At 43.6% G+C, this 27,804-nt stretch overlaps 10 protein-coding genes and 1 non-coding gene across 11 annotated transcripts; 4 read left to right on the forward strand and 7 right to left on the reverse strand.

Moving 5' to 3' along the window:
• Positions 1 to 8,816: 8,816 nt before the first annotated feature.
• On the forward strand, positions 8,817 to 10,127 carry CLUP02_11241 (early conidial development-2; the record flags this gene model as incomplete). The annotated part of the gene is made up of 2 exons (XM_049290209.1): positions 8,817 to 9,810; positions 9,865 to 10,127. The coding sequence occupies 2 exons, from the start codon at positions 8,817 to 8,819 to the stop codon at positions 10,125 to 10,127; spliced, it is 1,257 nt and encodes a 418-aa protein (XP_049147354.1).
• Positions 10,128 to 10,736: 609 nt separating this feature from the next.
• CLUP02_11242 (uncharacterized protein) lies at positions 10,737 to 11,017 on the reverse strand (the record flags this gene model as incomplete). Its single annotated transcript, XM_049290210.1, has 2 exons — positions 10,737 to 10,892; positions 10,961 to 11,017. 2 exons carry the CDS (start codon positions 11,015 to 11,017, stop codon positions 10,737 to 10,739), a joined length of 213 nt encoding a protein of 70 aa, XP_049147355.1.
• Positions 11,018 to 12,261: 1,244 nt separating this feature from the next.
• CLUP02_11243 (uncharacterized protein) lies at positions 12,262 to 13,706 on the reverse strand (the record flags this gene model as incomplete). Its single annotated transcript, XM_049290211.1, has 3 exons — positions 12,262 to 12,345; positions 12,404 to 12,823; positions 12,948 to 13,706. The coding sequence occupies 3 exons, from the start codon at positions 13,704 to 13,706 to the stop codon at positions 12,262 to 12,264; spliced, it is 1,263 nt and encodes a 420-aa protein (XP_049147356.1).
• A 1,262-nt stretch (positions 13,707 to 14,968) lies between these two features.
• Positions 14,969 to 15,914, forward strand: CLUP02_11244 (metalloprotease 1; the record flags this gene model as incomplete). Its single annotated transcript, XM_049290212.1, has 3 exons — positions 14,969 to 15,181; positions 15,235 to 15,761; positions 15,824 to 15,914. 3 exons carry the CDS (start codon positions 14,969 to 14,971, stop codon positions 15,912 to 15,914), a joined length of 831 nt encoding a protein of 276 aa, XP_049147357.1.
• Positions 15,915 to 16,162: 248 nt separating this feature from the next.
• Positions 16,163 to 16,253, reverse strand: CLUP02_tRNA175. The gene has a single exon. It is a non-coding gene; the product is annotated as a tRNA-Asp (tRNA).
• A 754-nt stretch (positions 16,254 to 17,007) lies between these two features.
• CLUP02_11245 (uncharacterized protein) lies at positions 17,008 to 17,341 on the forward strand (the record flags this gene model as incomplete). The annotated part of the gene is made up of 2 exons (XM_049290213.1): positions 17,008 to 17,184; positions 17,246 to 17,341. 2 exons carry the CDS (start codon positions 17,008 to 17,010, stop codon positions 17,339 to 17,341), a joined length of 273 nt encoding a protein of 90 aa, XP_049147358.1.
• A 2,017-nt stretch (positions 17,342 to 19,358) lies between these two features.
• Positions 19,359 to 19,517, reverse strand: CLUP02_11246 (uncharacterized protein; the record flags this gene model as incomplete). Its single annotated transcript, XM_049290214.1, has 1 exon — positions 19,359 to 19,517. One exon carries the CDS (start codon positions 19,515 to 19,517, stop codon positions 19,359 to 19,361), a length of 159 nt encoding a protein of 52 aa, XP_049147359.1.
• Positions 19,518 to 22,859: 3,342 nt separating this feature from the next.
• CLUP02_11247 (malate dehydrogenase) lies at positions 22,860 to 23,681 on the forward strand (the record flags this gene model as incomplete). The annotated part of the gene is made up of 2 exons (XM_049290215.1): positions 22,860 to 22,980; positions 23,047 to 23,681. 2 exons carry the CDS (start codon positions 22,860 to 22,862, stop codon positions 23,679 to 23,681), a joined length of 756 nt encoding a protein of 251 aa, XP_049147360.1.
• A 474-nt stretch (positions 23,682 to 24,155) lies between these two features.
• On the reverse strand, positions 24,156 to 24,421 carry CLUP02_11248 (uncharacterized protein; the record flags this gene model as incomplete). The annotated part of the gene is made up of 2 exons (XM_049290216.1): positions 24,156 to 24,335; positions 24,359 to 24,421. The coding sequence occupies 2 exons, from the start codon at positions 24,419 to 24,421 to the stop codon at positions 24,156 to 24,158; spliced, it is 243 nt and encodes an 80-aa protein (XP_049147361.1).
• A 346-nt stretch (positions 24,422 to 24,767) lies between these two features.
• CLUP02_11249 (uncharacterized protein) lies at positions 24,768 to 26,419 on the reverse strand (the record flags this gene model as incomplete). The annotated part of the gene is made up of 5 exons (XM_049290217.1): positions 24,768 to 25,399; positions 25,460 to 25,774; positions 25,846 to 25,912; positions 26,033 to 26,165; positions 26,307 to 26,419. 5 exons carry the CDS (start codon positions 26,417 to 26,419, stop codon positions 24,768 to 24,770), a joined length of 1,260 nt encoding a protein of 419 aa, XP_049147362.1.
• Positions 26,420 to 26,458: 39 nt separating this feature from the next.
• CLUP02_11250 (uncharacterized protein) lies at positions 26,459 to 27,674 on the reverse strand (the record flags this gene model as incomplete). The annotated part of the gene is made up of 7 exons (XM_049290218.1): positions 26,459 to 26,647; positions 26,686 to 26,929; positions 27,032 to 27,091; positions 27,155 to 27,226; positions 27,277 to 27,457; positions 27,531 to 27,575; positions 27,647 to 27,674. 7 exons carry the CDS (start codon positions 27,672 to 27,674, stop codon positions 26,459 to 26,461), a joined length of 819 nt encoding a protein of 272 aa, XP_049147363.1.
• Positions 27,675 to 27,804: the final 130 nt, after the last annotated feature.

Below are 27,804 nucleotides of genomic sequence, written 5' to 3' on the forward strand. Positions count from 1 at the left end.
GTCGACTTAAACGCTCTAAATTCTAATATATTCCTTAACCCCTTTATAATACTTATTTTACCCTTAGAATTTAAATAATTAGTTATAACTTATAATAAAAAAGAATTATAAGCTTACTAAGCCCGTTATAAAGCGTTTAAAAACGACTAAAGAAACTAAGAAATCCTTTACTAATAGTTTTTAAATATAACTCTTAATACGAACTTTTTAACTTTTTTAAATATAAGTAACTTATAAAACTAAGCTAGGTTTCTTTTTATAAAACTAGTTATATTACTTATTTTACGTAAATAAATCTATCCCTATACTATATTTATAAAAATGATTTATATACTTAAGAGTATTTAAAAATAATAAGAGCTTAATATTAAATATAAATAACTTATAGTTTATAAACGTAATATTATTAATATATATATTAAAGTCCTCGCTTAGTAACTAATAAAATTAATTAATATTATATTATATAAATACGTATTTTAAAAAGCTATTAAGAACGGTACTAAGTTTAGTATATAACGAATCGTTAAATATTTAAAATAGGAATTTATACCCCCCGAATTAATAATAAAAAATACGGTTTAAAAGGAATATTAATAAGCCTTTAATAAAGCGAGGACTAGAATTAATTTTTAATATTAATATAAAAAGTAATAGTCTACTTATTTCTAAGCTAAAACGTATAATATTTTAAAAATTAGTAAAAAAATTACCGTACTTAACTTTTTAATTATAATTAAGTCTAAACTTAACCCTATATAGGGCTAATATATATATAAAACCTTTAGTAAATTAATAGTTTTTAAAACGTATATAAGGACCCTCGAGGAGATTATATATATATTTAGCTTAGTAACTTAGGATATATATACTAAACGACTTTTAAGTTAAAGAGGGGCTTATTTTACTTTTATTAAACGCTCTAACTTAATTAATAACGTAAATAATAAAAATAACGTTATATACTTTTATAATTACGTATACTTATAATACCCTATAGTATATTAAAAATTAAAATAAATATTTATAAACTAAAACGCTAGTAAATTATTAATACGAATACTAAGGAGCTATATAAAAAAAGTCCTCGCTATTATTAAATTAAATAAATAAAAATTACTTTATAATAAGTTTAAAAAAGCTAATTAGCTAAGGAACGATAGAACCCTTAAAAAATTTAGGTTTTTAAAAAGATTTTCTAACTAATTTATAATAAGCTTATTAATAAACTAAGACGAGGGCTACGTAGTTATTATATTTATAAAAAGTTAAGACTTAGAAATAAATATAATTTTTAGTACCCTTATAAATAGTGCTTATCCCCTTTTTTAAAATATAGTAATAAATAACTATAGAGTAATATATTTAATTAATAATAAAAGCTTATTTAAACCTAAGAGTTACGTATTATTAAGTAATAAAAACTATATTAAATTAAGAATTATTATACTACTTATTATTATACGTAATACTCGTATTATAAAGGGCGTTTTAAACGGACTTAAAAGAAAAGGAACTTACGATTTAAAGCTCTAAAACGTTACTTATATTAAGGGATTCTATATTAATATAGTTTTAAAAACTTTACTAAATAGAAACGTATTTTAGTATTATAATTTAGATTATATTTTATAATAAAGAACGCTTTATAAGAGTATTATTAAAAAGTAGCTTATTTAAAAAAATAATCTAGTCTTTTTTAAATATAAGCTCTTCTAATCCTATTTTTGTTTTATAAACCTTAAGTATATCTTATAAAACCTAGTTAGTATTATATTACTAATTAGCTATAGAAAATTCTATTACTTATATTAACGTACTTATAAAAAGTTTAATAGCGCGCTTTTTTAATACTTTAAAATAAGTTATTTCGGACCTAATACTTTTTATTAATTATTATATAAAACTTAAAGTATACGTATTAAACTTATATTATAAGTTAAGTATAAAGTATATATATTATTTAATATTAAAATAGTAGTTTTAAAAAGACTACCCTTAAAAAAAGCCTTATAGTTATAGTATTATATATACTAAGATCTTTTTTATTTCGAACTATTTCTTAATAAATAATAATATATATTTATAGTTTTTAACGAATATAATAAATAGCTTAGGGGGTTCTTTTTAAAAATTAAAATAAAAAAAGAAGTACTTTTTATATTATAAAGCCTTAAGGTAGCGATTTATTATTAAAATAGGACTTTAATTTACTTTTTTAAAAATAATAATAAGACCGCTCTCTTAATTATAAACGTTAAATACGTATATAAAACGTAATATAATAAGCTAAGAATGAGAATAGAACTTCTATTTTTATATATAAAAAAACCTATAAATAATACTAAAAAAGTAAGTTAATTTATAATTATTAAAGCTTATAAAATATACTTTTTTATAAACCTCCTTACGAATTTATAAAACGAAATAGTATTAATAATAATTTTTATTTATAATATTACTTTATAAGAGGCTAATAAAAGAGATTTACTTATTATAATAAAAATTAATTAGTAAAAGCGGTATTAATATTAATAATAAACGGGTTATTAAGTACGGGATTCTAAACTAGTTACCTCATATTTTAATAGCTTTTATATATATAGTTACTAAGTATACCCTTTTATAAGGATTATAAAAGGGGTATATATTAAAAAGAGTTTAAAGTACTTCCCCGCGGGTATATAAAATACTTAGTTAAATATATATTAAAAACGTATAATTTATATAAAATCTAAGTACTTATACTTAAGTAAGTATTTATTATAAAGAATATTAAGTTTAATAAAAAAGTCTTTTATAATCCTATATATAAAGAGTAAGCTATTATAAATAAATAAGTAAATTTAATAATTTAAAAAATATAAAAACTCTTTAATATTAATAATAAGTTAGTTCGAGTACTTAGGGAAATAAATTTAGATTTTAGAAATACTAATACTTAAAATAACTTTATAGTTAAGAATAGTATTATTATTAAATTTTTAATTATTTAGGACGCTAAGTAACTAATAAATATATTTTAGGGTATAATAAACAAGGCTAAAAAGGCTAATATAGTTTTATTATTATTATTAATTTTTAAAATAACCCCCTTATATAAGCTTAGGGGTAGGGGTAAAAAAAGTGATATAATAATTAAGTTATAAATAGCTCTACGTAGTTTATAGTCCTCTTTATAAGCGCTTATATATATTATAAAAGTTCTTAAGCTTTTAATTTTTAATAGCTCTTAATAAAACGCTAGAGTACGTAGTAAACGAAGTACTAATTATAAAAAAGTAATTCTTAATATTAAAGTTAATATTAATAAGGAACTTTTATAATAAACCTTTATTATTATATAAAAATAAAGCTTATAAAAACTACTTTATTAAGTACTAAGTAAAGCTTTATTAGGTTTTAGATATTTAAACCGGGCCCGTAGACCTCTATAACGCTTTAATAATAATATTTTTATAACGCTTTTATATTTAAATATAAGAAATAGTAATTATTATAACCGTTTTTAAAACTACTTTTTTTTTATTTTTATACTTAATTAGTAAAAGGCTATAAAAAATAATAATATAGAATATATAATACTTTATTAAGTAATAAAAAAAGTAATTTATAGGACCTATTTAGAGCGCTCTAAAGGAGTTTAAAAACTACGACTTATTAAAATTAATTTTTAAAGCTTATTAAAAAAGTTTAGTAATATTAAATATCTTTTATTATAATTATAAAAGCTATTTAAGAATATTATAAATATAAAAATAAAAAAGCTAAGGGATATTAGTATATAAAAAGAGGTTAATTATAATTTCAAATAAAGGATCCTATTTTTATTAAAATAAGTATATATTTATAAATACGACGTTAATAACGAGGTTAGCGAGGTAAAAGTACGTATATATATAAAGGGGGATATATAACTACTTAACCCTTTATAAAATATATACGCTTTAACGCTTATTATAAAGGCCTTTAGGCTTATAATAATAATAGCTACTTAATTCGACCTTAAAATAAACTAGTATAATATTATTAATATATTCCTTAACGCGCTTCTTAAGAATAATAAGCTAATAATTATTAAATTCCTAAAAGAATATAAGGTTATTAATAAAATAAGTAAGCTTTAACGCGCTCTATATAGCCTCTAAAACTTATTAATTTTTTAGTTTTAAACTTTTATCTTTATATTTTATAATATAAATATAATATATAGCTACGAGGAGATTTATATTTACTAAACTATAAATAAGAAAATAATACTAATATTTTATATTAATACTTTTATTATTTTATATTATTAAAATAATTAAAAAGTAGCTTAAGGAATCGTTAATAATATAAAAGAATATATTAATTTTAAAGAAAATAAACCGATTAATTACTTTTTTAGAGTACGGATTTTATAAAACTATATTATTTATAAAGTTTACCTTATTTACGATATATATATTAAGCGAGTTACTAAGCGCTTTAACTTTATAAATTTACTATATCTAGCTACCCTTTTTTTTTTAAAAAGAGTTTAAACTAAACGAGGGGTAAATAATAAAAAAGGAAATAAAGAGCTATTAAAAAAAGGTCGGGAGTATACTTTATATAGCTATTATAATTAAACTAAACGTTACTTTTACTTATTTATAATTATTATAGTTCTTAACTAACCTAAATATAACTTATATTAAAGTAATTAATCATTATATTTAATATCTCTATATAACGAGATATCTTACGCTCTATTATAGTAATATACTAAGTACGTAATTATTATTTTTAATTAAAAATATTAGTTTTATAAATAATAAAGTAATATAACGATTATCTTAAGGATATATAATATTCCTTTTTAATAATCTAATTTAATAAAAATTAGTACGCTAAGTAATAATTATAATATTAACTACTAAAGCTAAGCTTTTTTATTTTAAAAAAATTATAAAAAAAACTATAGCTCTAAAGCGCCTTTTTAAGGATATTACCCTTAATTTAGAAGAAATATAGTTAATTAACTATAATAATTAGTAAATAATTTAACTTATTATAAAAAAAAGAAAAAGAATAGTTATTTAACTTTGCTATATTAATATATAAAATATATAACTAAGATAAGAGTATACTAAAAGTAGCTTCGAAGTTATTTATATATTAATAAAAAATATATTAATAAATAAACTTATTAAAAACCTTTTACGAACTAAGTTTAAATATTTTTATATATTTCTTAACTTTTATAATACGTAAAAAGCTATTATAAATAGCTAAAATAATTAAAAATAATTAATTTAGGCTATACTTAGAAAAACTTAATATTTAAAAATAAATAATAAATAGAACTTAAAGTATAGCCCGGAGGTTTAAAATAAATAAAATAAAAACCTCTTATAACCCAAAGGCCTAAATTCTTAAAATAACTTTACTTTATAGGGTATATATATATAAAAATAAGACCTAGGCTTATGCTTATTATTTAAATTCTCAGTTTATAAAGTATATAATTATTAAAAGTATAGTATTATTAAGGAAGAGGGTTAGTATACGTATTAAAAAACGCGTTTTATATATTTTAAAATTTATAAAGCTAGGAGTAGTAGGGATAATAGGGGGTATAAGAGCTAAAATAATTATTAAGTTAATAACTTAGGGTATAAAAGCGAGTAGTATAATAAAAAGTTAATTATAAATAATTATAATAAATATAAAAGAGGACTAAGGGTACGCGTTAAAAAAGTCCTTTATATAGAAGCTAATATAGTTCTTATATATCCTCTAATTATTATATATTTAACGGACGATATTATAGAACTTAGTAATATTTTATTAAAATTTGTTTTTTATTTTTACCTTTACTAGTTACTCGGGCGATTCTCGATATCGATTATACAGTAGTAATATATAGTATTAATAAATACTCCTACTATCTTAATAAACTATCTTTTTTTAGATTTTCTACCTTTTTAACTTTCCCTCTTATAAAGTTTATAACTACGGATTATTAATAATAATATTAAGTACCTAACGCTACTACTTTATAAGCCTACGTACTTAGCTAAGTTAGCTACCTTTTTAAGTAATAATAGCTTATAATAGTAGTATTAGAGATGCCCTCGTTACCGTTATTAAATAATATTAACTTTATAATATTTACCCTAGTATTTTTAATTTTATTTATATATATATATATATTCGTTACCTCGTTTCTTTTATTAAAGTCGAAGATACTTCCCTCGCTATTTATTACTATTACGCTATTACTATTACTATTTAACTATTTACTTTAAGTATATTTTATTAAAATACTGAGACGTTATTAATAACTCGTCGACCCTTAGGGCTTTTTTAATAATTAGAAGTTATTTAATTTTATAAGTATTATACTAAACGACCCCGAGCTATAAAGAGACTACTTTAATAAATATTATATTAGTAATATTAACTTATAGAAAATAAATAAATATATTATAATAAGCGTTACCCTTATTAGCGCCTTTTTAATATAATAAAATATAAATAAGCTTAGACTTAATAATATAATTAGGAGCTTAAAAAGAGCGTAAGTAAGCGTATTAAATAAGAATATTAAAGAGAGGTCATTATTAAATAAAATAAAAAGAGAAAATAAGGGGTAGTATTTAGTTATTAAAAAAGCGATTAATATACTATAGTAGCGGGGTTATTAATATCTTAAGTTTAGTTAGTATTAATAGTTAGTAACGGCTACGGCCGGCTATAATTAGTTATAAAGTTTTGTTAAAGTACGTAATAAAGATACTCGATATTAACCCTAATAGACTAGCTTACTTATAAAAGCGAAAATGGCCCCTAATGAGGCAGACCGGACCCTAAAGGGATTTTATTAAAATTATAATTAGAAATACGCTTTTTAATAATAAAAAAGGATAATATATTTATAAAAAAAGGAGTATTATTTATAATAATTTTAATAAGGGCCTAGGCTATTAACTATAAAATAATTAGTATATTAATATACCCTTTAGCTAAATAGCTATTAAAATAGTATATATACTAACTATTACTTTTTATAAAATAATAATTACTATCCTTAGGGTCGGTATATTAAAAAGTTATTTTAAAATAGGGTAAGTATTAAATCTCCTATTCCTCGGGAGCCTCTTTTTTAAGCTTCTTAGGGACTAAGTATATATTAAATAGGCCTAGAATAATAATAAAAACTATACTTATTACGGGGGGTATTTTAGCTTTTTAATATTCTTTTTTATTTTTTATTACTTTTTTAAAAAGAGCTAGCTTTGTGTTTTTTAAATTTGGGAATCCCGTATATCTCTCATCATGAGAGACACGGGCTGAAGTCCGCAGATAAAGAACATTGATGAAAGCCTGAACACCGTGGGGCACCTCGCCATCACACTAAAGAGCTAAGGAATGCTCTGATTCTTTTGCGACCTCTCTTCCATCAGATTGGAGTTACTTGGGGCTTGTGCTCTCTGGCATAGAGAGAAGGACGCTTTTAGGGGTATCAGGGGTCTAGCCTTGATAATCCTCCTTTCGAGAGGACTTGATGCGACTTTTGGCCTTTCGTTTCTTGGTTAAGGATGACCGCAGAACTTTTGACATGCGGTCACCTCCGCCGATCTCGTAGAATAATTTCTATGGCGTAGGTTCACCTGTAACTTTGTGGTTAATGTGGAGAAATGACTATAGTAGACAATCCTGTCACCGCTGCCGTTCGAGGATTTACGAGTTGCTACGGGAGGTAGGCTAGCCACCTGCTTCAGCGAATCCGGACACCAGTTTTTGCTGTTCGAAACCAACCTGATAGTCGTTCTACCGCGTCATTCCGCGAGACCACGCTGGCCAATTCTAATTATCATGTGGCGATTGATGATGCAATCGAGTAAGTAAACACACTGGCACGTCCCGAACTGTCGAGGAGACGGCGTGTCGCAAGGTGAGGGGTATTGCACGCCTAAGTATGGCAGGTCGCAACAGAGCTCCAAGCCAGAACTACCTAGATGGGTGAAGTATAGAAACAGTGCTTCTTGAAGTTGAAAAGCATGGCAAAATACAACGCAGAGAGGTGTTCCGTGACTCGAAGCCAACAGAACCTCTAGAGGTCATTTTAGTGGCTTCAAGGGATACGCAGAGCTTATGGAGTATATGCAGAGCAACAATGCTAGAAGCTCGTCTTGTGACGTGATCAGATTGGTAGATTGTGGATGGCTGTGCCATCAACGCTATACACATTAGCCTGTCGTCTTTTCCACCTATGACGCTGTGGAAACATGTTTCAAGCAAATAGAAAGGAGAGGCTTCAAGCAAAGAAAGACACCGAGTTGTAAGAGTTATCAACGATGCTTCATGTTTGTTAGTGGAAGTGCTGTGTGCCCTGTGCCTTGATGTGTATGGAGGAATAGTCACTTAGTAATAATGCTGCTACTCTGAGAGTTGCCGTGAACAAAAAGGCGATCAAAAGCTGGGGAATCAAAAGACCTTAATGATTTCGACCCTTGCACTTGATCAATGCGCCCGGCAAGCGGAAACTGATGGATCAGCGACGCGGGTGTCTCCAGCTGCTTCATGAAGGTGGGCCTACGGAGTGCTGGCCGCCAGTATCGCGCGAATCATGAACGAATCCGACCGGGAATAATCCACTGAGTACACCTCTTCAACGTTGCGGCCGATGCAACTGACAAGGGTACGATTTGCTTCTTGTTCATAGACAGACTACAAGTCTTCAAAATGTATATAAACCTTTGGCCGACAACGAAAAGGACAGCCAGTCAATCCAATTCAAATCATCAATCGTTCTCATTCATTACTTCTACGTCCAAAAGAACACCATGTCGCCCAAGTCGAATCCCCATGTTCTCATCATCGGTGCCGGGCTAAGCGGCCTCACACTTGCTCAGATACTCCGCAAGAACAACATCTCTTTCTCCATCTTTGAAAGGGACAGTAGAGCCGATGCTAGAGCTCAAGGATGGGCCATCGCCTTACACGGCCCTCTATTAGCTGAACTATCGGCGTCGATGCCCGCAGACCTTGGCCCCATCGAACAAACCAATCATCTGAGCCCCCTCGACCATATCCCGGCACAGTTCGTATTCTACGGCGTCAGCAAGCCCTCGTGGCGAGTTGGTGTCACGGACGATGAGACTGGGAAAATTGTTCGTGCCAACCGTCAGCGTCTCCGTGACTGGCTTCTACAACATCTGCCGGTGCAGTTCAATAAACGTCTAGTACGACTCGAGGAGCAAGACGACAAGGTGGTGGCACACTTTGAAGATGGAAGCTCGGAGACCGGAAACATCCTTGTTGGGGCCGAGGGAAGTCGGAGCTTGGTGCGTCGGCACATCTTGGGCGGGCAAGATGTCATGACGCCGCTCCCTGTGGGCTCGTTAGTTGGCGAAATTGAACTCGAGGTTAACGAAATGAAGCATCAGCTTGAACTGGGCCATTCTGCCTACATCGTCTTGGACTCATCGCCCGAGAACCGATGGCAAGCAAGCCTTTTCGCCGCCATGAACAAGATCAGCCCGGATAAGAAGACGGGGTACTTCTACTTCATCCTTCACTGGATCGACCAGGAAGCTGCCAAGAGCACAGAAGAGAAGCCATTTTGGACCGTTAACGCCTCACGAGAGGAGTTAATGGCATTCGCGAAAGAAAACACGAAGAATTATCCCGACAGTCTGCGCGTGTTAGTCGACAAGGTGCCTGTTGAGAGATACAAGAAGCCGGGGATTGTGCTTCAGAGTGTGCAATTGACAGTCGATCAACTGCCTGCTGGCAGGATCACTCTGGCCGGGGATGCCGCTCACTCGATGACGCCATGTAAGTATGCAATCATGGATTGAAGGGAAGTCAAAGCTAATCCAATCCCCAAAGTCCGGGGAGAGGCCGGTGTTTGTGCACTGACAGATGGCTTGAGGCTGGGCGACGCCATCACAAGCATCCACAACGCTGGGGGAAAGGGTCCCGATGTGGTGAAGTACATCGGCGAGTATCGCGACGACATGATTGCTAGAGGAGCAAGAGCTATCAGTGTGTCCAATCCGGTGCTAGAGGATCATTCCAAAGACGCTGAATATGAGTTTTACACGTGTGGAAAGAAGGTCTTGCCGCTCTTTGAAGAGACTATCACCATTTGATATCTAGTTGCCACTCCCGTCTATGTTTTTCCTTCTCTATTAGTTTTCTATTCAGATTTCCTCTCCCTAGACCTCACATACATGAGTCGTAAAACGCGTTGTTTCAAATCCATCGTCAAGTTTGTGTCTTACTTTGGCCATGTATCCTGCGTTTATCGGCATATTTTGATGAGATGATAGAATGTTACACTACTTAAGCAATTTGTTCCATTAGTACAGTACACTCAGCACAAGACTTCCCCCATTGTCACAATAATCAAGATAGAACAAAGGTAGTTTACCCGCAGATCCTGAATGTGCTATCTTGTAATAGTAGGCAGGCAGGTCTGAGAGGGTGTCAACAGCATGGTGTTACATATCATCCAGCCGAGCTCCCGCCTGGTTGTTATTTGAAGCGCATGAATAACGGAAGGAATGGTTTCACTGTTGTAACTCTTTGTTCAATTCAACCATGGTGTTGAGGCACCACAAGGAGCCTAAGTAGCGGGTATCTTGCCGCAACTATTTTGTCCCCCTCAGATAAGAGTTGTAGATACGACCTGCAACTCTGCGGCAAGTGGGCGCGCTATAGGCACATAGTCAAGGCGACCCTAATGCTAGCTGGATACTTCATTTAGGGCAGTTGGCCACATTGGAAGACCCAGGACCGTTTCTCGTGCAAGACTGTCCTTCCTTCCCGTCACAACTGCCTGAAGAGCAAAACAAGCGGACGCCGCTGATGTTCTCTTGACATTCCCCCTTGGCCGTGCATTTACCCTCCTGAGCCTATTTGACGATCCGACACGCAGATTAGTGGACTGATTTAGAGAGAGGTGGCTGGTTTGACGACATACCAGAGCAGTGGTTGCAAAACCAAGCACCGCAGCGATGAGAAGCTTGTTGACCTGCATTTTGATGTCTGATTAGGCGGAGTGGTGGTGCGGGTAGTTAACGTTAGCCGCTGCGGTGCTCGGGAATTCCAGTGGGTTCTTATATGCTCTGTTGACGAGGAACATGATCTGCATTGCGAGAGACTTACAGCTCGGAAAGTATGGACGGCTTTGTGTTTGAGGCTTTGATCACTCTGGTGTACCACTCAATCTATTTCAGACACGACCACCTGGTTAGAGTTCATAAATATTGGAGCATAGCCACAGGCCTTCATTCTCGACGAAATAGACAACTCGTTGATCAACCAGTTTTTCGAGCCTAAGAAGGAAACAAATTTTGATTACCTTTCAGTTATTGCAATACAGAATCCCAGACGAAGCGTTAGTAGTTACATCACAGCTAATCAATTAACATAACCAGCGCAAACCTTCGCAGCCCAAGCTTTCTCTTATGACTAGCTGTACTCTATAGAACTCTGCCGCCATCAATGCTCCCGTGTTCAACAAGGGCGAGGATATCCTGCCAGCAGCTCCCGCTATCCTGCCACCAAGTGTGGCTGCGGCCGCCACACGACCGCCGGTCTCGGGCACATACATAAGCTGGGCTCTGCGTAGTCAGTATTTATAGGCTAGGCTAATTAGAGGCCGTTAATTAACTTGAATTATTTTAGTAAAAAGTACGGTAATCGACGCGTTAGCCTAAGTTAACGTATTAGCCCAAGTCGACGTATTAGCCCAAGTTAACGTATTAGCCTAAGTTAACGTATTAGCCCAAGTCGACGTATTAGCCTAAGTCGACGTATTAGCCTAAGTTAATATATTGGCCTAAGTTAACGATTCCGTCGAATTAGGCTAAATACCTAGCTACTTAATTAACTAACTATCTAATTAACTAACTATTTAATTAACTAACTATCTAATTAACTCGCTTAAAAAGCTAGTAGTTTATAAACGAGGTTAAGGATTTGCGACGCTTATTTAGGTAGGTTAACTTTGCGAGGCGTTACTACTTTTAATTATAACTAGTAAGCTAGCCTCGTAGGTAGCTTCGTTAGTAAGGTAGAGAAGCGCTAGCTATAAAGTAGGTAGTTGTATTAATAAATAAAGAGATCGTTAACTTTGCGATTATTCCCTTCTTATAGTATATTAACGTTAAGAATAGCTTTAATTAGTAATAGTAGTAGCGGTAGCGATAGTAAGGTCGACGAAGTAGTAGTTAGAGGTAAGTGTAGTAGGTAAGTAGGTAGGTAGGTAGGTATAGGTAGCTAGGCTCCGGGCTCGGAGGCAGCGGAGGTCAAGCCACAGCCTGGTAGCAGAATAGCGGGAGCTGCTGGCAGGATATCCTCGCCCTTCAACAAATGTGTAAGACTCTAGAACAGAGCTGCTAACACCAGTCACGAGATTCACATTCGATACCCATAGCGAGACTTCCCTCTCGCAGGAATCGTCTCCAACAAACTTATGGCCCACTCTCAAAAGGTAAACAACCCGAACCTTCTTCAACTGCTTGAGGAAAATACCGTGCATCTTTTTGATCAATCTCTTCCACCACTCCTTCGGATACGTAGCACGCAGGTTGTCGGCAATCAGCATTACATCGTCCTGTAGCCGATAGACACGCCAGTCTCCCGAACCCACGTTATCATTCGTAAAGAAGCCTGTAGGGGGTACAGGGATGCTACCGGGGCCTTTCGAGCCTCTGACTGAGCCGAAGTCGTGTCCAACGGTTGTCTTGATGAGCATGACCGAAATCCTCTGTGCAGTGGTGAAGGGAACGATTGAGCTTCTCTCGAGGCGAGGAGGCTCAATAGTGTCTATCTCTTGTGCCTGCAGTGAATAGATCAGCAAGAAGGTTTCTCCTCGGGAACTAAGTTGGCCTGGACGATGAGATTCGGGAAAACAGTGTTCAAGAATAGTAAGATATCGATAAACGAGGAAACTGAAACCATACCTTAGATCCATGCTGGTAAAGCACAAGCCGGGACTTGTGCAGAGAACGCAACAGCTCAATCTGACGATCCATGCTAGCCGCCGCGATGTACGCCTTCATGAAAACCAGCTCGATAATGGCGATACTCCGCAGTGTCACATAATCCTTCAGCCTCATAGTCGTCGAACTCTTCAACACCACCGCAATATAAATGAGCGAGAAGAAGTTGACAAACGGCGTGTCAGACCACACAAACCGCCCCGCTCGTCGCAGAGCGAGGATGAACCGCAACCAGCTTCGACGACATGAGAAGACGGACACGACGAAGCAGAAGCCAAACGTGCAGGCGACGAAGACGTTGAGAACCATGTCGGACAGGAAGAGGTTCATGGCGATGGCGGAGGCGAGGGATGCGCTCAGAAGAAGGAGGCCCGTGTTTGTGAAGTATAGTTCGGCGAGATCGCCATCGTTGTCGTTGGAGAGGATTGAAGTGTACCCGTCTAGGAGAACGGACCGAGAGTTTGAAGTTCCAGTTTGAGTCTTGCGGCGGAAGGGCGCCAGCCTGATGACGATCGTAACGAGATTGAGAAGTTCTTTGATGAGAACGGTCAGGCAACTGTGCAGAAGCAAAGCGCTCGCGAAGTTGATATCTTCATCCCAGGTGACCATATCGTCTTGGTTTAGAATTGCTGTTATCGCGAGGTTGAGAGATAGAAGGAGTGAGACCAGGCTGGATGATGATGATGAGCAGCAGGCTGCCGAAAGCCGAGGGATTCCCATCCTTGCACAGCCTGCCTCGAAGCGAATAGATGAGGCGTCACTCTAAGACACATTTGTGAGCTTCTACTTTCACTGTTGTTTCTCTTGGCTGAAGTAAGGAAGTCCGAAGTTGGTGAGGATAGTTTAAGTGTATGCTCTTGGGAATTGAAACCCATACAATCTGACAAGAGGAGGATGGCAATCACTTCATAATCATGACTTAAAGGGTTTTCTCGTCTGTCTTATATGTTTCAGCTGGCTTGTCTTCACGAATCCACGTGAGTGAGCCCCATTGCAGACAGAAATCTCGCCTGCAACCTACATATTCTCATTCCGGGAAGACATTGAGGCCTCCACAGCCTCGGCAGTTCAACGTGTCTTCGCTGTATCTGGCTCTAGAACGCACTGAATTTCCCATCCCCAGTCTTGTAGCCTTTTCCCCATCATTTGATTTGAACCCTTTGGCCAATCAATGTATGGTAGGATGAACCTACTGTGTAGATGAACTTAAATTTTCCGCTCGAGGCGATCTGGGAGCAACTGCATTATAGAGCTCTTGTCCCCGTTGCCTTGCGCGTCTAGTAAGGTACTTTCCGAAGTAGATCGACGTCTTGTTGCACATAGTCAATGAAAAAAAGGAATAGAACGTCTAAGTGGCCATTGGAATTGTGTAAGGTTCCCTCTGCGGTTTGTTTGTCATTGACTCGACAGCCATGTATAGTTGAGTATTTCAGAAAAGGAACCCACTGATGCATCATCTCTATGAATGAACGTAGGCTAGCTTTCTGTTCAGGGAACGGAACGACCGGCTTCGTTGCACCGCATCGAAGCTAATGTGTTGGAGTTTCGAGGCCACAAATAGCTTTTCTCTGAGAGCGCTCGGTGGTGATGCACATAAATACTGGGAAAGGTAACCAAATCATCTTGCATCCATGCCAGGTGCAGCATGTCGTCAACGTCTAGAAACAAATGTACGAATCGCAATATGTTTCTCAAGCGACGTCATGTTGCAAGTCGTTCGGATTCGTTTCTTACCACCTTCCCTAATGAACAATCCTTGCAATGGGGTGCTAATCGACCCCTCCGCCAATCTATCTTAATGAGAATACGAAGTCTTCGAAAACCTTGGCAAAGTGGCTGCGCGTGTGCCATCGTCCCCTAATACCCCAGGTCGAATCTTTATTCGACTTCCAAAATAAACATCGTCACTCACTGAGAGAACCTGCCCTCGCCGGACTCAAAACAGTCTTTACCGTCGCAGGAATCGCATTACAGCCGTCGCGATGCTGTTTTCTCTGCTCTTGAGTGCCTCACTGGCACAGGCATCCCTGCACTCTCTAACTTCCTTCTGCGGAACCCCGGACCCCAGCGATCAGCAAATCGCCAAATCGCTAGCAGGCAGAGACGTGAGCAGCGGGAGCAGCATTCTCGCAGCCAATATTTCCGTTCCGGTTTATCTCCATTCAATTGCCCCCAATGAAACGGCTCTGTTGAGTGTATGAGCATACTCATGTGTTGATGATAGGTTGCCGAACTGACCAGACTCCAGCAAGCCACCCTCGAAGCGCAATTCCAAGTCCTACACGACACCTTCACCAAATACGGCATCACAATGACCCTAAGCGGCACCTCGCGCACCGTGAACGCAAGCTGGTCAACAGTCACAAACCCAACCGACGAACTCGCCATGAAATCCGCGCTCCGCAAAGGCACCTACCAAGCCCTCAACATCTACGTGCAAGCCATCCACCCGACCCTGGGCCGCTGCTTCTACCCGGAAGCCGACGCCTTCCCCGGGTCCGAGACGTTCATCCTGGACGGGTGCCAGATCGACGCCAACACGGTCCCCGGCGCGGACTCGCCTACGGGGAACGATCGCGGGTACATGGCGGTCCACGAGGTCGGACACTGGTTCGGGCTGCCGCATACTTTCCAGGGAGGATGTACCGGGACGGACTATGTGGATGATACGCCTGCGCAGGCTACGCCGTCTTGGAATTGTACGGTTGGGCAGGATACGTGTCCCGGTTTGCCGGGCGTGGATCCTCTTTACAACTTTATGAATTATCAAGCAGAGTAAGTCTTGTCACCTGAAGACGTGTCGGTCAAGTTGCGTGGTAGACTGACGAGATATGTAGTAACTGTTGGAACGAGTTTACGCCTGGACAAGTGCAGCGAATGCATGAGCAGTGGGCGACGTTTAGGGCGAACAGCACAGTCTCAAAGTGAAAAGGCTATCCTTCAGCCCTGCACTTGAAAGAACATCAGCTTAATTAGAGACATCTTGCACTTGATTCGATACTTGCATATTCTCACGGACCTGCCATGGATGCACTTCTTGAGGGAGATCGCGAGTATCCGCGGCATCATATCAACCTCGACGACGCCCCATCAGGTCGTCCGCAAGTCAAAAAAATCAATCGATAGCATCTTAGACCAAGAAGAAATCCAAAGATGGTGCAAAAAGGCGATAGAAACTCCTCGACGGGGAATTGAACCCCGGTCTTCTGCGAATCCTGGGATTTCCCCGGTGACAAGCAGATATCCTCACCACTAGACTATCGGGGATTGGTGGATATGTGCATCCAGTGATAGTTGGTTGAGCGGGGTGGTGGCTAGCTGTCCTATATAGTGTAAACAGAGGGTGAGCGCACAGGCCTCAGCGCACGAGCATGCAGCGACCTGTCTACCGCCCCTCAGAAATTCTGCGCATGACAGAAGGGTAACGAATTCCTTCCTGATGGATGTAACGGAAACTGCGTTCTCTACTGAAAGCCAATATGGACCCTTGATAGGATTAGACATGCTCTTGGTGTTGTAAACAGGATTATGCATCCCACAACCCTTACCTTTTGCCAATAAGTCCGGTCAGCACACACACACCTCATCCTTCAAAAGCCCACCAGTCCCACGACGAGCCAAATATAAATGGCGGGGTTCATGGTAAAGCTCATCTGTCAAGAGAAAGAGGTGGCTTACATCGCCGGAGATGGTGGCCCGCATCCGGGACCTATTGGACCCGTCAAACGCTACCAAAGAATCAACCATGTATGAGGCGACCGAGGCCCCGACGTGCCTTGGACACTCTCTTGCTCGGTGATTTGGAAGATCTCATGCAAAGCCAGGCAAGAGTGCCAAACGCATCAAGACTGCCTCGCGGCCATTAACCGGCCGCAATAGCCACGACAGGGAACCTGAAGCCCCTATGACCATCAACCGTCACTGCTCAACTGCGGACCAACAAGTCCAAGCAACTCGGAGTACGCCTCGCCGGTGCAGGTAGAATCAATCATGTGAGAGCCAAACCAGGGTTCAGACTGCCATGCTGGCCACCTTCCTGTTCATCCGGTTCGGCTTCCAACAGTGTCAAGACTATGAAAATCATGAGCAAACATCCGACATCCGCGTCGCTAGCGCCAACACCACGACCGTCGCCTCACCGCATCATGTCCAACGTAGGCGACAAGCGCATTCCACGCCCGACCCTCCTCGTGGCCAAGTAGGCCAAGCAAGCTAAACGGTCAAAGGAACAGAAGAGGACTCCGACTGACAATCGCTAGCGCGATAATGGCAAGCAAGCTCGGCAGACCGCGGCTGTAGGCGGTGTAAGCGAGGTCAATAGCGTGCGCTGGGGAACGATGGACGCTCTGTCGTGATACCTACACTGCAGTAATGCAGCATTGCAGTAGGTAGTCCAACGTTGGCATGCGACGTAAGCGCCCATGCTCAAAACCATGAACGTGGGTGATTGGCTCGAAGAACGCCATGCGGCCGCCGCGGTCCACTGCCGCGATAGTCGTGAGAGACTGCGAAAATTGGAGAAAGTGCTTTGTCGATTATCTGCAGATGTGCTACGGCAGGCTGTGCCTTAGTCCGCCTGCGTGCTGCTAGAAGCGGGAAGACTTTCTGTCTGTGTGACATGAACTAGCCGTCTGGTGTGCCTGTGAAGAGGGGGTTGGGACCGCAGAATCGCGTGGTGGTTGTGACGGCCTCATGGGCGAGCCCCTCTTAAGAAATCGCAGCCATCTGATTCAGAACAATGTATCTCGGAAAGAGTCCGAGCAACGCAGAAGACGTAGAGGAGAGGAAAATACTGTCCAGATGCCATCGGAGCCGCTTCGGCGTGCAATTTCGGGTTCGGAAAACTGGTGTGCTACTCTGCGCGACCTCATCTGCGCCGCACGTAGCGTCGAGAGCTCTTGTGGAGGGAACATCGGTCTCTGGACAGCTTGCATACCCATCCGTGGTGTATTCGAAGTTCCAGAAAACGGTGAGAAATGCAGGATTGCGGCACGTCTCTCAGCCACGTTTTGAACCTCAATCTTGTAAGTCGAGAACACTGCAGTTTCCAGAAGCTTTGCTGTCAACGCAGGCAGTGCTGTATTTGACAATGTGAATTGGATGCTTGACGTCGATCAGACGGTCACAAACACAAGGTACCGCTCTCTTGGGTCAACCGGCCGGAAGAAAGAAGACCACGGTCCAACGATCCCCCAGCAAAGAAAAAGCTGATTCGGCAGACTGCGCCTCGTTTGTCAAGCCGACTTTCCACATATGATTGCCTCGAGGGGCTGGCATCAAGATCAATGATTCAGACCCAATTCCGACCTGCCGCCTTCGTCGCTTCAAAGGCACCGCGCAGCACGATGGAACTGTTAGGGGTTTCCAAAGTCGCATTCAGTCCCTGTAGTTCAGGAGGTACTGATTGCTATCATTCAAGGATGTGATGCTAGGTTTGATCGCCGACACACTGGCGAAAGTATGGACGAACCCCAAATGTAGGGCTTCGCGAAAAGGGTGATCCTCCGCGTACAAGTGGGTTTGTTGGGTCGTCTGGGGATGAATTCCTGGAGACCAACAGAGTTGAGCAACAGGGACAGCTGGGAACCTGAAGGGATTCGCAGAGGCTGTGGTCAGTGCGCTGTGCTCTGAAACGTAGGCTAAGGCTTAGTGGCCGTTTGAAACGGGAAGTTTCCCCTCGCTTGGAGGCCCCGAGGGAACGAATCTCAGCTCATCATCTTTCGGTCGCCCGCAACGCGACACTCCGGAGGAAGTGGCTTTGGCTTCTCTGACAAGTCATGCCTGATCAGACAATCTGCGGGCGGCGCGGAAAATTTGAGACGCCTTCGAACACGAGGACTTCATCCCATGTCAATGTTTGCGATCGGCTCAGGGGCTTAGATTGCGTGCAAGGCTGTCGGTAGTGCTTGTCTTGGCCCGACCATGTCGTTGGTCTTTGTCCCTTGCCGGCCAGCCAAAGTCCTGGTTGATGGATTGGAGCCTTGATCAAGTCCCAATATGTGGAAACTTTCACTGAACTCATGTGGAAAGTCTTCGTGCCTGAAGCCATCGTGAGAGCGGTTGCTGTAAGCCTCGAAAGCTGATGATGATTGCGACATTTGTGATTCAGGTGTTCGTACGTGAAGCTTATTTCCCAACGGAGATTCCGCAGCCCTGTTCCCACAATTTCGCATTCAAAGTTCAGACCTGAGGGAAGTGTGTATTGAATCTTCAGGACACGGAGCTCCGTGTGCGCCCGTCGTCAGCTTCAAGGACGAGGCTGCTCCGAGCTTGAGTCGTGCACAAGGATCCGTTGAATAGGCACCGGTGGCCGGCACCGTCAGATTCTGCATTCCGGAGAGCGACTTTCCTACTCGATTGCCCCTGAGAAATCTAGCCGAATCTGTAACACTGGAGCTGCCCAAAGTCGGTAGCACTGGAAATGTCACCGGTGTGGCATTGCAGATCCCCAAACATTGTGACGTGACTGTACGAGGTTTCAGGTTCGCGATGTTGGTTCGTCGAGCTGTAAAGGAGTTGCCATGATACCATGGAGGAGTTGGATCAAAGATCTCGTCAGGAGAAGGGAGTTCCAGTCGCGTCTGAATTAAAGTGCTGTCGTGATGTGATGGCACGGAGGAGATCAGTGGAGCAACGGCCCTGTCCGCCACTGTCCCCGTGGTGAACAGTGCGCTTTTGCGAGGTTGCAAGGAAACGAAACGTTCTGGATGCAGGGAGAAGGGCGCCGAGAAACGGGAGAAACGGCCGGTTGAGTCGGAACTTACGGACGGTGGAGCTCATAAACGGCAGAACCTTCGTAGAGTCCTCCGGGGTTTACCAAAGGTGAGGCCGAAGAGTTCTCGGAACGAGATGACTCCAGATAGCCAAACGAGATTGGCAAGTCTTTTCGCGACTGCCACGTTTTTGCGTCCATGTGTATTTTCGGCCTGCAGACCGAAAAGTGATTGCTTCCCAAAAATAAAGAGACCTGCCTTTGGCCAGAAGCCCGCTTATTGAGCCAGTAAGCAAGAGGGTGGACCTCTCAAGATCTTGGTCCTCCGAGTAGCCGTGCTATATTTCGAGTGTCTGCTTAGCGGAAGCATGGCAGCCGACCCCCGCCACCGTCAGCCAGTCATCGTGGCTCGAATGCGGATTAGCGGCGGGCAGAAGAGGCGCACGAGGATGGAGTCGTGAGGGGTTGAATAGACCGCCTAGCCGCGCCCACCCGCGATGGTCAAACGGCCTCGAGGAAGAACGGAATGGTGAGGTGACATTATAGACGTTCAAATGACAGACCCGACTCCTGTGAGAGTACCAAATGCGACCCTGGCACGCCTCGAGCGCCACATTGAAGAGAACCGGTGGGTTGCAGTAAAAGAAATGAGGTATTTTGACGACACGAGAATGAAATGGAACGACAAGTACGAATTCTGTATGCGTATTAGCGGACGTCTTAGTGGGACTCGAGGCTTTTCGAGACAGCTACATGGAGGGCGAAGGTTCGCAAAACAGGCGACAGAGTTGGCACCATGTCGGCTATCTTGGACCCAGTCCCATAGGATCTTGGAGGGGTTCAAAGATTCCACAAAGCCAAGAACGGGCTCGGAGACAACCAAGAGTCTTGGCTTCTGGAGACCCGCGCGCTTTGCAACGTATTACGACGTGCTTCAAGAGCCAAGAGGGCAACCAAGAATGACTGTCAGCGACTCGCTGGCAGACGCCATCTGCTCTCTGGATGACAGCGCCGTCCAAGTGACTCAGCCGCGCCGTCTATTTTGTTGAAATTCCTTTCTCTGATGAGTTGGACTAAACCCGCGCATCACCGCGCCAGGGTCAGCACTTGGTTCGTGATCCTCGGAAGATGAGATTGCCGCGGCGTTGGTAAGTTCTGACTTGTGGCTGTGTGGCACGTAGGATTGTCACTCTGCTCTCGGTGTTGTGTTCTATGATTCCAGACGCAGTCAGACGGGTGGGACTTGAGCCATGCGATGCCATGCCATGCGATGTCATGGACTCGAGGTCGCCAGGCTCACCGTGCAGGGTCCTGGTATTCCACAACTTGTGGCCGCCTTCTACGAGGCCAAGATCCGCATAGGCCGGCCGAACTCAGGTTGACCGCAGGAAGAAATGACCGCCCGTGACGGTGTACGATGTGTGGACGTGCAGCACTGCAGAGAACGTGGTGTGCCGTAGACTCATACGCAGTAGAGGCAGAAGAAACGGTCGGAATTGTGAAAAGTGACGGTTGACGGAAGAAGCTGCAAAGGGCCGGCAAACAGGCCCCTCCCAGCCACTGGCAACCCCACCACTTTCTCTCCTGCCGTCTCCAGGTCCGTTGGTCAGCTGCCTTGGTGCCTTGCGACCTTAGACGCGCATTGCGCCAGGCATCTCCGCAGTCTGCCCGTGTACGTACCATTATCCTTGAGTGTACGTACCTCTCAGACTTCTGCCATGCTCCGTCCTCCTCCTCCGCGACCTGCCGTTTTCTTTCCATTCTCCTTGGCCTCGACCCCCTTCGTCTCATGTCCAACCAGGAAGAGGACAACCTTCTTTTCTGCCTCGAGGGATTTGTCCAAGGACCCTTGTCTATCCATTCTGTCGGCCTGCCTTGCGAGAAACCGACTCTCTTCCCCCTTCTGGGTGGCACAGGAAGATGACACACATTTCCATCTTCATCGCGAAAGATACCCTCCAGCCTCGCGTTCTGCCTCCAAGAGTCAAAGCCACCTACCTACCTTGGATCAAAGGATGCCCTCGATGGTAACGGCAGGGTAACCCTTCAAGACGGCAGCGACATGAACCTCCAAGCATGGACCAGGGGCAATGGCACGGTAGGTAGCATCAGCAACACAAACTGAGCATTGGTACATTCTCAATGGGTTGCGTCCGTGATTCCTTTCCTCTATCCGGTCTGTCTATCTCGCTCTCTCTTCAATGTCTCCATTCTGCTGCACTCATTCATCATGGACTAGATCCAGATGCCATCATGTACCCTGGCCAGGAGACCCAAAGGCACGATCCCCCCTTGCTCCGCCTTGCATTCTGAAAAGGAAGCCTACCTTGTCAGACCCGAACCCCAAGTCTTAGTGCGCCTCCTTCGGGTGTGTGTGTGTGTGCAAGTGTGGTGTGGATAGATGGATCTCTACCCTCACCTTCACACTGAGATGGGTGGCAGGGTTCGGTCGTCCGTCCTGCTCATCCACAACAACTCTCTTTAGTCTTTTCTCCCCCTTCCTACCAAGCTTTCGAGCAACGAGCAACAGACTTTGATGATATAAAGTCCATCTCCCAGTTCCGTCCCGTCTTCTCAATCTCCCGGCCCGTCTCACAGCATAAACCTTCCTCATCTCTTCGACGATTTCCTTGTTTCCAACTCTCGATTCGAATCACTGCTTTTCAGAAAACATTGTTCATCCATCCTCATCTGTCTCTCAATTTCATATTTAGTAGTACCCGTCACCCACGTTAGCTCTGCATCTCTGTCTCGGTCAAAGAAGCACCACCTCAACCACCCCAACCCCATCGCAGCGCGTTTAAGCGCCGTACCTATTCTCAGCTCAAGGAATTGCTCCACACACCAATCCCGTCCCCCCGGTCTTGTCTCTAAACGGCCCGCCGCATTCCCCATTTCCTGACCGGAGCCGACGCAACCTGCCTGTTTCCCTCCAAGGAAGCGATCTAAGAAAAGAAATCACTCCAATCTCTTATTCCGGCCCTCGTGCGTGTGTCGTGCATATTTTCGGTGTGGTGGCCTGGTTGCTACTGCATATATCTTTTACTCTCCTCCCGCCTACTACTCGCGTTAACACATCTAATCATCCTTCCAACACCCGCGGATCACCACCCTCTTCTCCTCCTCCTCCTCCTCCAACAGCCACCCAGCCAACAGCCAAAATGCTCGCCAAGACATTCCTGTTGCTGGCCTCCCTGGCTCTCGTCTCCGCCGCCCCGGCCAAGAGACAATCCGGCTGCGTCTCCAAACCCACGGCTCCGACCCTCCCCGTCAACGGCAATGGTATGTAAACCAACAACACCAACTTCAAGCTAAGAAGAAAAGCATCACTAACACCCACACCTCAAGGCGTCGAACTCCCCGCCCCGGCAGCAGACCTGGTCCTCAAGCACATCGCCCTAGGCCACGGCATCCAAAACTACACCTGCACCTCCGTCAACGCAACCGCCATCACCGCAACGGCGACCGGCGCCCTCGCAGGCCTCTACGACGCTCAACCCCTCTACCCCGCCACCGGTCCCGCCTCCCTCGCCTCCGTCGACATCTTCAACGGCCTCACCACAAACGCAGTCTGGTCCACCCCTCTCCCCCTCACCTCCGACGGCACCTCCAAATTCGGCGCCTCCGCCACCTCGCCCTTCCCGGCCAAAGCCGACCTCGTCATGCCCGGCATCGCGCCCATGAAGCAGCTCGGCGTCCACTTCTTCGACAACACGGGCGTGCCCACCTTCCAGGTCGGCGAGGACTTGTTCAGGGGCGCAAAGCTCAACGGCACAAAGGCCCCGGCCTCCGCTGACGTCGGCCCGGAGAAGACTGGCTCCGTCGACTGGCTTTTGCTCGGTGACAAGGGCGGCAGCAAGGGTGTCACTGCCGTCTACCGCGTCGTCACGGCCGGCGGCGTCGCGCACCAGTGTACCACCCCCGGTGCCACCGACAGCGTTCCGTACGCGGCGTATTACTGGTTCTACGGTCCCAAGGCATGAAAAGAGAGCCTTGAATCTCTCACTGGGATGACTCTCCAGGATGAGTCTGGCGTTTAAAAAACTAAATCGGGGTTACAACGGCGTTCAACGGTTCTCGGATACCGAGGATTCTTTTCACAGAACGCGGAACAAGCTTTTCTTCTTCATCATTCACTCACCAAAATCATACTTGGATTATATACCCCCAGCACGTACGGATCACGGGTTCGGGTACACTTAAGACATAATGTGGCTATTTACTTACTCCACTCGAGGAGGGAAAGCATCGCAGATAGATGTTGGGGCTTCATATGCTGTCACTCTCACTTTTTATTTCAACTGTATCTACTTTGGCGTTTGACGGTATATAGTCTCGTCGGGGGCAAACAAACTACTCATTTACATCTCACACCTCTCTGGTTACGAATCGTATTGTGCAGTGACAGCCATTTGGACTCCGACCCGCTCGCTCTGCGTTGTTGCTTCCTATCATGATCATGACGTAAACTTGCTTGACGATGGAATGCTGTCAACTTGTAAAGAGTCCAGGACATACCAGCAGAATCTGAGAAAAGCCCGCCTGATATTCTCAATTGGAACTTGCATGAGTATGCCGCCATCTAGGCCACCAGTGGACCATTCCACATAACCGAGATGAGTAGAAGCGTTCAGTCCCTGCGGACACATCACACACGAACGGAGATGAAGAACCGACAAGTAGCCGCCCAAGGGACGATAGCACTACAAGCGCGACATCGCATGATAGGGAATTAAGTAAATTTGGGGGCTGCTGTCATCTTTGTCGTGTTCATTCAACCCCTCGGGCGATCCAGTCCCCCAGTGTTTCGACTTTGTCCTCCTCTTTTCTCTTCCTTCTCTCCTCTCCTCCAGATGGAAGAGCGGCCGTCATCAAGATCAATCCCACTGTTTTCTAACGCTGATCTCTCTCCTCCTCCCCACCTGACGTGTAAAATCGCGGAAAGACATCACATCCAAAACAAAATTCTGAAATTGCCCGCCAGAGTCTGCAAACCAAACACCGATTTTGCTAGTCGTTCATGCGCGATTCCGCGCAGCGCACCAATCCATGAAGAACTTTCGACGGCTTTATCTCCGGTGATCAAGGCCGCCAGCAAGGTCCGCCTCCAGGCCGCCTCCTTGGCCGCCGTACTCCTGAGGCCGAGGGTCCGAAGAGCTCCATCCCTGGTTGCCTCCGGTGGGAATTGGCACTTGGCCGCCACCCTGCTGTCCAGCAGCCTGCGTGCCGGCCTGGGTAGCTCCGGGGACGGTGCGAACCAACTGGCGGAAACGGTAGACCTCATCCAGGATCATCTTACGCATGTCGCCAACATCTTCAACGACCTCAAAGTCGAAGTTGAATGTCGTGGGGCAGTCGGGCTCGTCGGAAGCATCATGCCAGATGTGCAGGTAGGGGTGCTCAAGAGCTTGCTCGACGCTGATACGGCTCGAGGGGTCAAAGGCAAGCATGCGATCGAGGAGGTCGAGGGCGTCAGGGTTGGCCTGAGGGAACAGGCTGGGGAAGGTTTTCTTAGGCATGAAAGGAAGGTTGCGGACGTATTCCTGGGCGCGGGGCGAGCCGATGCGGGACAAAGTCTCTTCGTTGGGGGTTCCGAGAATGTGCAGGATTTGGTTCAGCTGGTCGACGTAGTCACGACCCTTGAAGAAGGGACGGCCTCCGAGAAGCTCGGCCAAAATGCAGCCAACGGACCAAACATCAACTATCGCGTGGTTAGCATCTCACTCAAATGCAGTTATGCAACGCCTTCTGGGATACGTACTGGCTTTGGTGTAGCTTTGGAAGCTCAGCATGATCTCGGGAGCACGGTACCATCTGGTAGCAACGTATTCCGTCATGTAACCAGCATTCTCCTCAGGATCGACGGAGAAGCCACGCGCCAGACCGAAATCGCAAATCTTGAGCTCGCAATCGGCGTTGACGAGCAGGTTACCGGGCTTCAGATCACGGTGCAGGACGTTGGCGGAGTGGATGTACTTGAGACCACAGAGGATCTGGTAGATGAAGGACTGGAAATGGGCGTCGGTCAGCGGCTGGCCGGATCGGATGATGGCTGCCAAATCGCATTCCATGAGCTCTGTAGCAGAACAAAAGAGTTAGCACAGCTGATTCGACCGGGGCGGCGGATGCACGCGATAGAAAGCGTACCCTCGTAGAGATATGTCTCGTTGAAGTTATCGGGTCGGGGGATGTCCATATCGTAGAGGCAGGTAATCTGTCAAAGCGGGCAAGTCAGCTCTCATTTTCTGGCGTGGGCGGTGGTGCAGCCGCGTGGCGATGAGGCTGCGCGGGGTTCTTGGGACAGCTTCGAAAGCGGGCATAGGGGAAGACTCACGTTGCGGTGTCCCCTGAAGTGCTGGAGCAGCTTGATTTCGCGCAAGGCGCGCTTGGCCAGGATCTTCTTGCTGAACACATTTGTGACCTTCTTGATGGCGACGCCCTCCTGGGTCTGGTTGTTCACGGCGGCGCTGTGTGAGGGGAGTATTCGTCAGCTTCTTGGCCAAATGGCGGGGCAGCGGTGGTGGCAGCAGCATCAGCATCAGCGCCAGCGGCGCAGACAGCGACAGCCGATGGGATGAGGGGAAGAGCAGGTTAAAGGTCGCACGCACCAGACAATGCCGTAAGCTCCCTGACCGAGCTCCTTGGTTACGGTGTATCGCTCGTCGACGATGAAGTCCTGGTTGAAGACCTTGAAGACCTTGCGTCCTTGCAAATCAGCCATGTTTGCGAGGTTTGTGTGCTGTTCGTTTGGGGGAGGTTTTCAAGTTGGTGTTGGGGTTGGAGCTGTTGTTTTTTCGAGCTTGGAGGATTGGCGTGTCGGGCTTGTCGAGAAATCGAGGGGTATCTTTGGCGAGTCAATCGAGGCAAAGGTGGGGAAGCAAGCAAGGAATGCGATGCGATGCGACAGTTGCGGAACAGACAGGGTAGCGGGATCAACCGAAAAGAACGGCTCGTCCAAGCAGTGCAGCAGCAGTGACAACGCTCGACGCGAGTGGGCGAGGGGATAGCAGGCTGTATTATAAAGGTAGGCAGAGCAGCGTCTGTTGTTTTCTTCGGAATCTTTTCTCGGTGAAATATGCTGGATGACAATGCGGTGTCGCCGGAACAATTCTCGTCTTTGTCCCGCAGTGGAGGGGTGAGTTGGGATGAGATGTGAAAGGAAGAAAGACGGGAGGAGAGGAAGTGAGCAGAGGGAGGAAGGTCCAAAGATATTGTGCGATTCCTCAGGTACCTAAGGTACGGTAGGTAAGGAAAGTAAAGCCAGGTTAGTTAATGGGCAGGAGCAAGAGATAAAGTAGAGGTACCACACCACAAAGTGTACCTTTCACCTTACGTCTTAGGATAGGACGACGGGAAAATGGCCTTGAGGGGAATTGGGGAGGGGATGATGGGACTGGACAGGATCAAATGGGATGGCCAGACCGGGAGACAGCGCCTTATGGGATGGAGCATTCACAGTTTGAGGCAAGAAAAGGCGATAAAATGGTCAAAGGCACGAGCCGAGGGGGAGGGTTCCATTTGGGAGGGACTGTCATGGACCTGACATTTGGATAGTGGACTTAATTAAATGGACCTGACCTTCTGGGTCCTTGAACAGAGACAGAAAGCAACAAGGGAAAAGGCAGATGGAAAGGGGGGGGCAAGGCAAGCAAGCAAGCTGCTGTATTGGCACACTCCATTTCATTGAAGACAAGTGGGATCTGCGGGCTGGCTTGACTTGAGGATTGTGACTGGATATTGGATGCTTGAGTCCTGACACCTGGAGATGATGAGACTTGGCCCAAGGCTGAGTGCGGTGAAGTATTGGTAGACTACCTACGAATACCTAGTACCTTGGATGATAAGTGTGTGGATGTATCCGTACTTCTTCTTGGTACCTTGTTCAGATTGATGGTAGGATATTAGCAGGAGAATGAATGGAAGAGAGGGGTGAGAGGGGTATGGGTACTGCGTAGTGGGTTGAAGCTCCCCCCCATCCCGTGCTCTTGTGTCTCTGCCTTACGAGGAAGCCCCGACCACGTCGCAGCACTCAAGGTACTGGTGCTACGGTAGTACCTGGTGCCTAGCTACCTTACTTGAGTAAAGTATCCGTAGTTAGTCGGCTGT

This window comes from Colletotrichum lupini, chromosome 5 (genome assembly GCF_023278565.1).
Source record: "Colletotrichum lupini chromosome 5, complete sequence".
Classification (NCBI taxonomy): Eukaryota; Fungi; Ascomycota; class Sordariomycetes; order Glomerellales; family Glomerellaceae; genus Colletotrichum; species Colletotrichum lupini.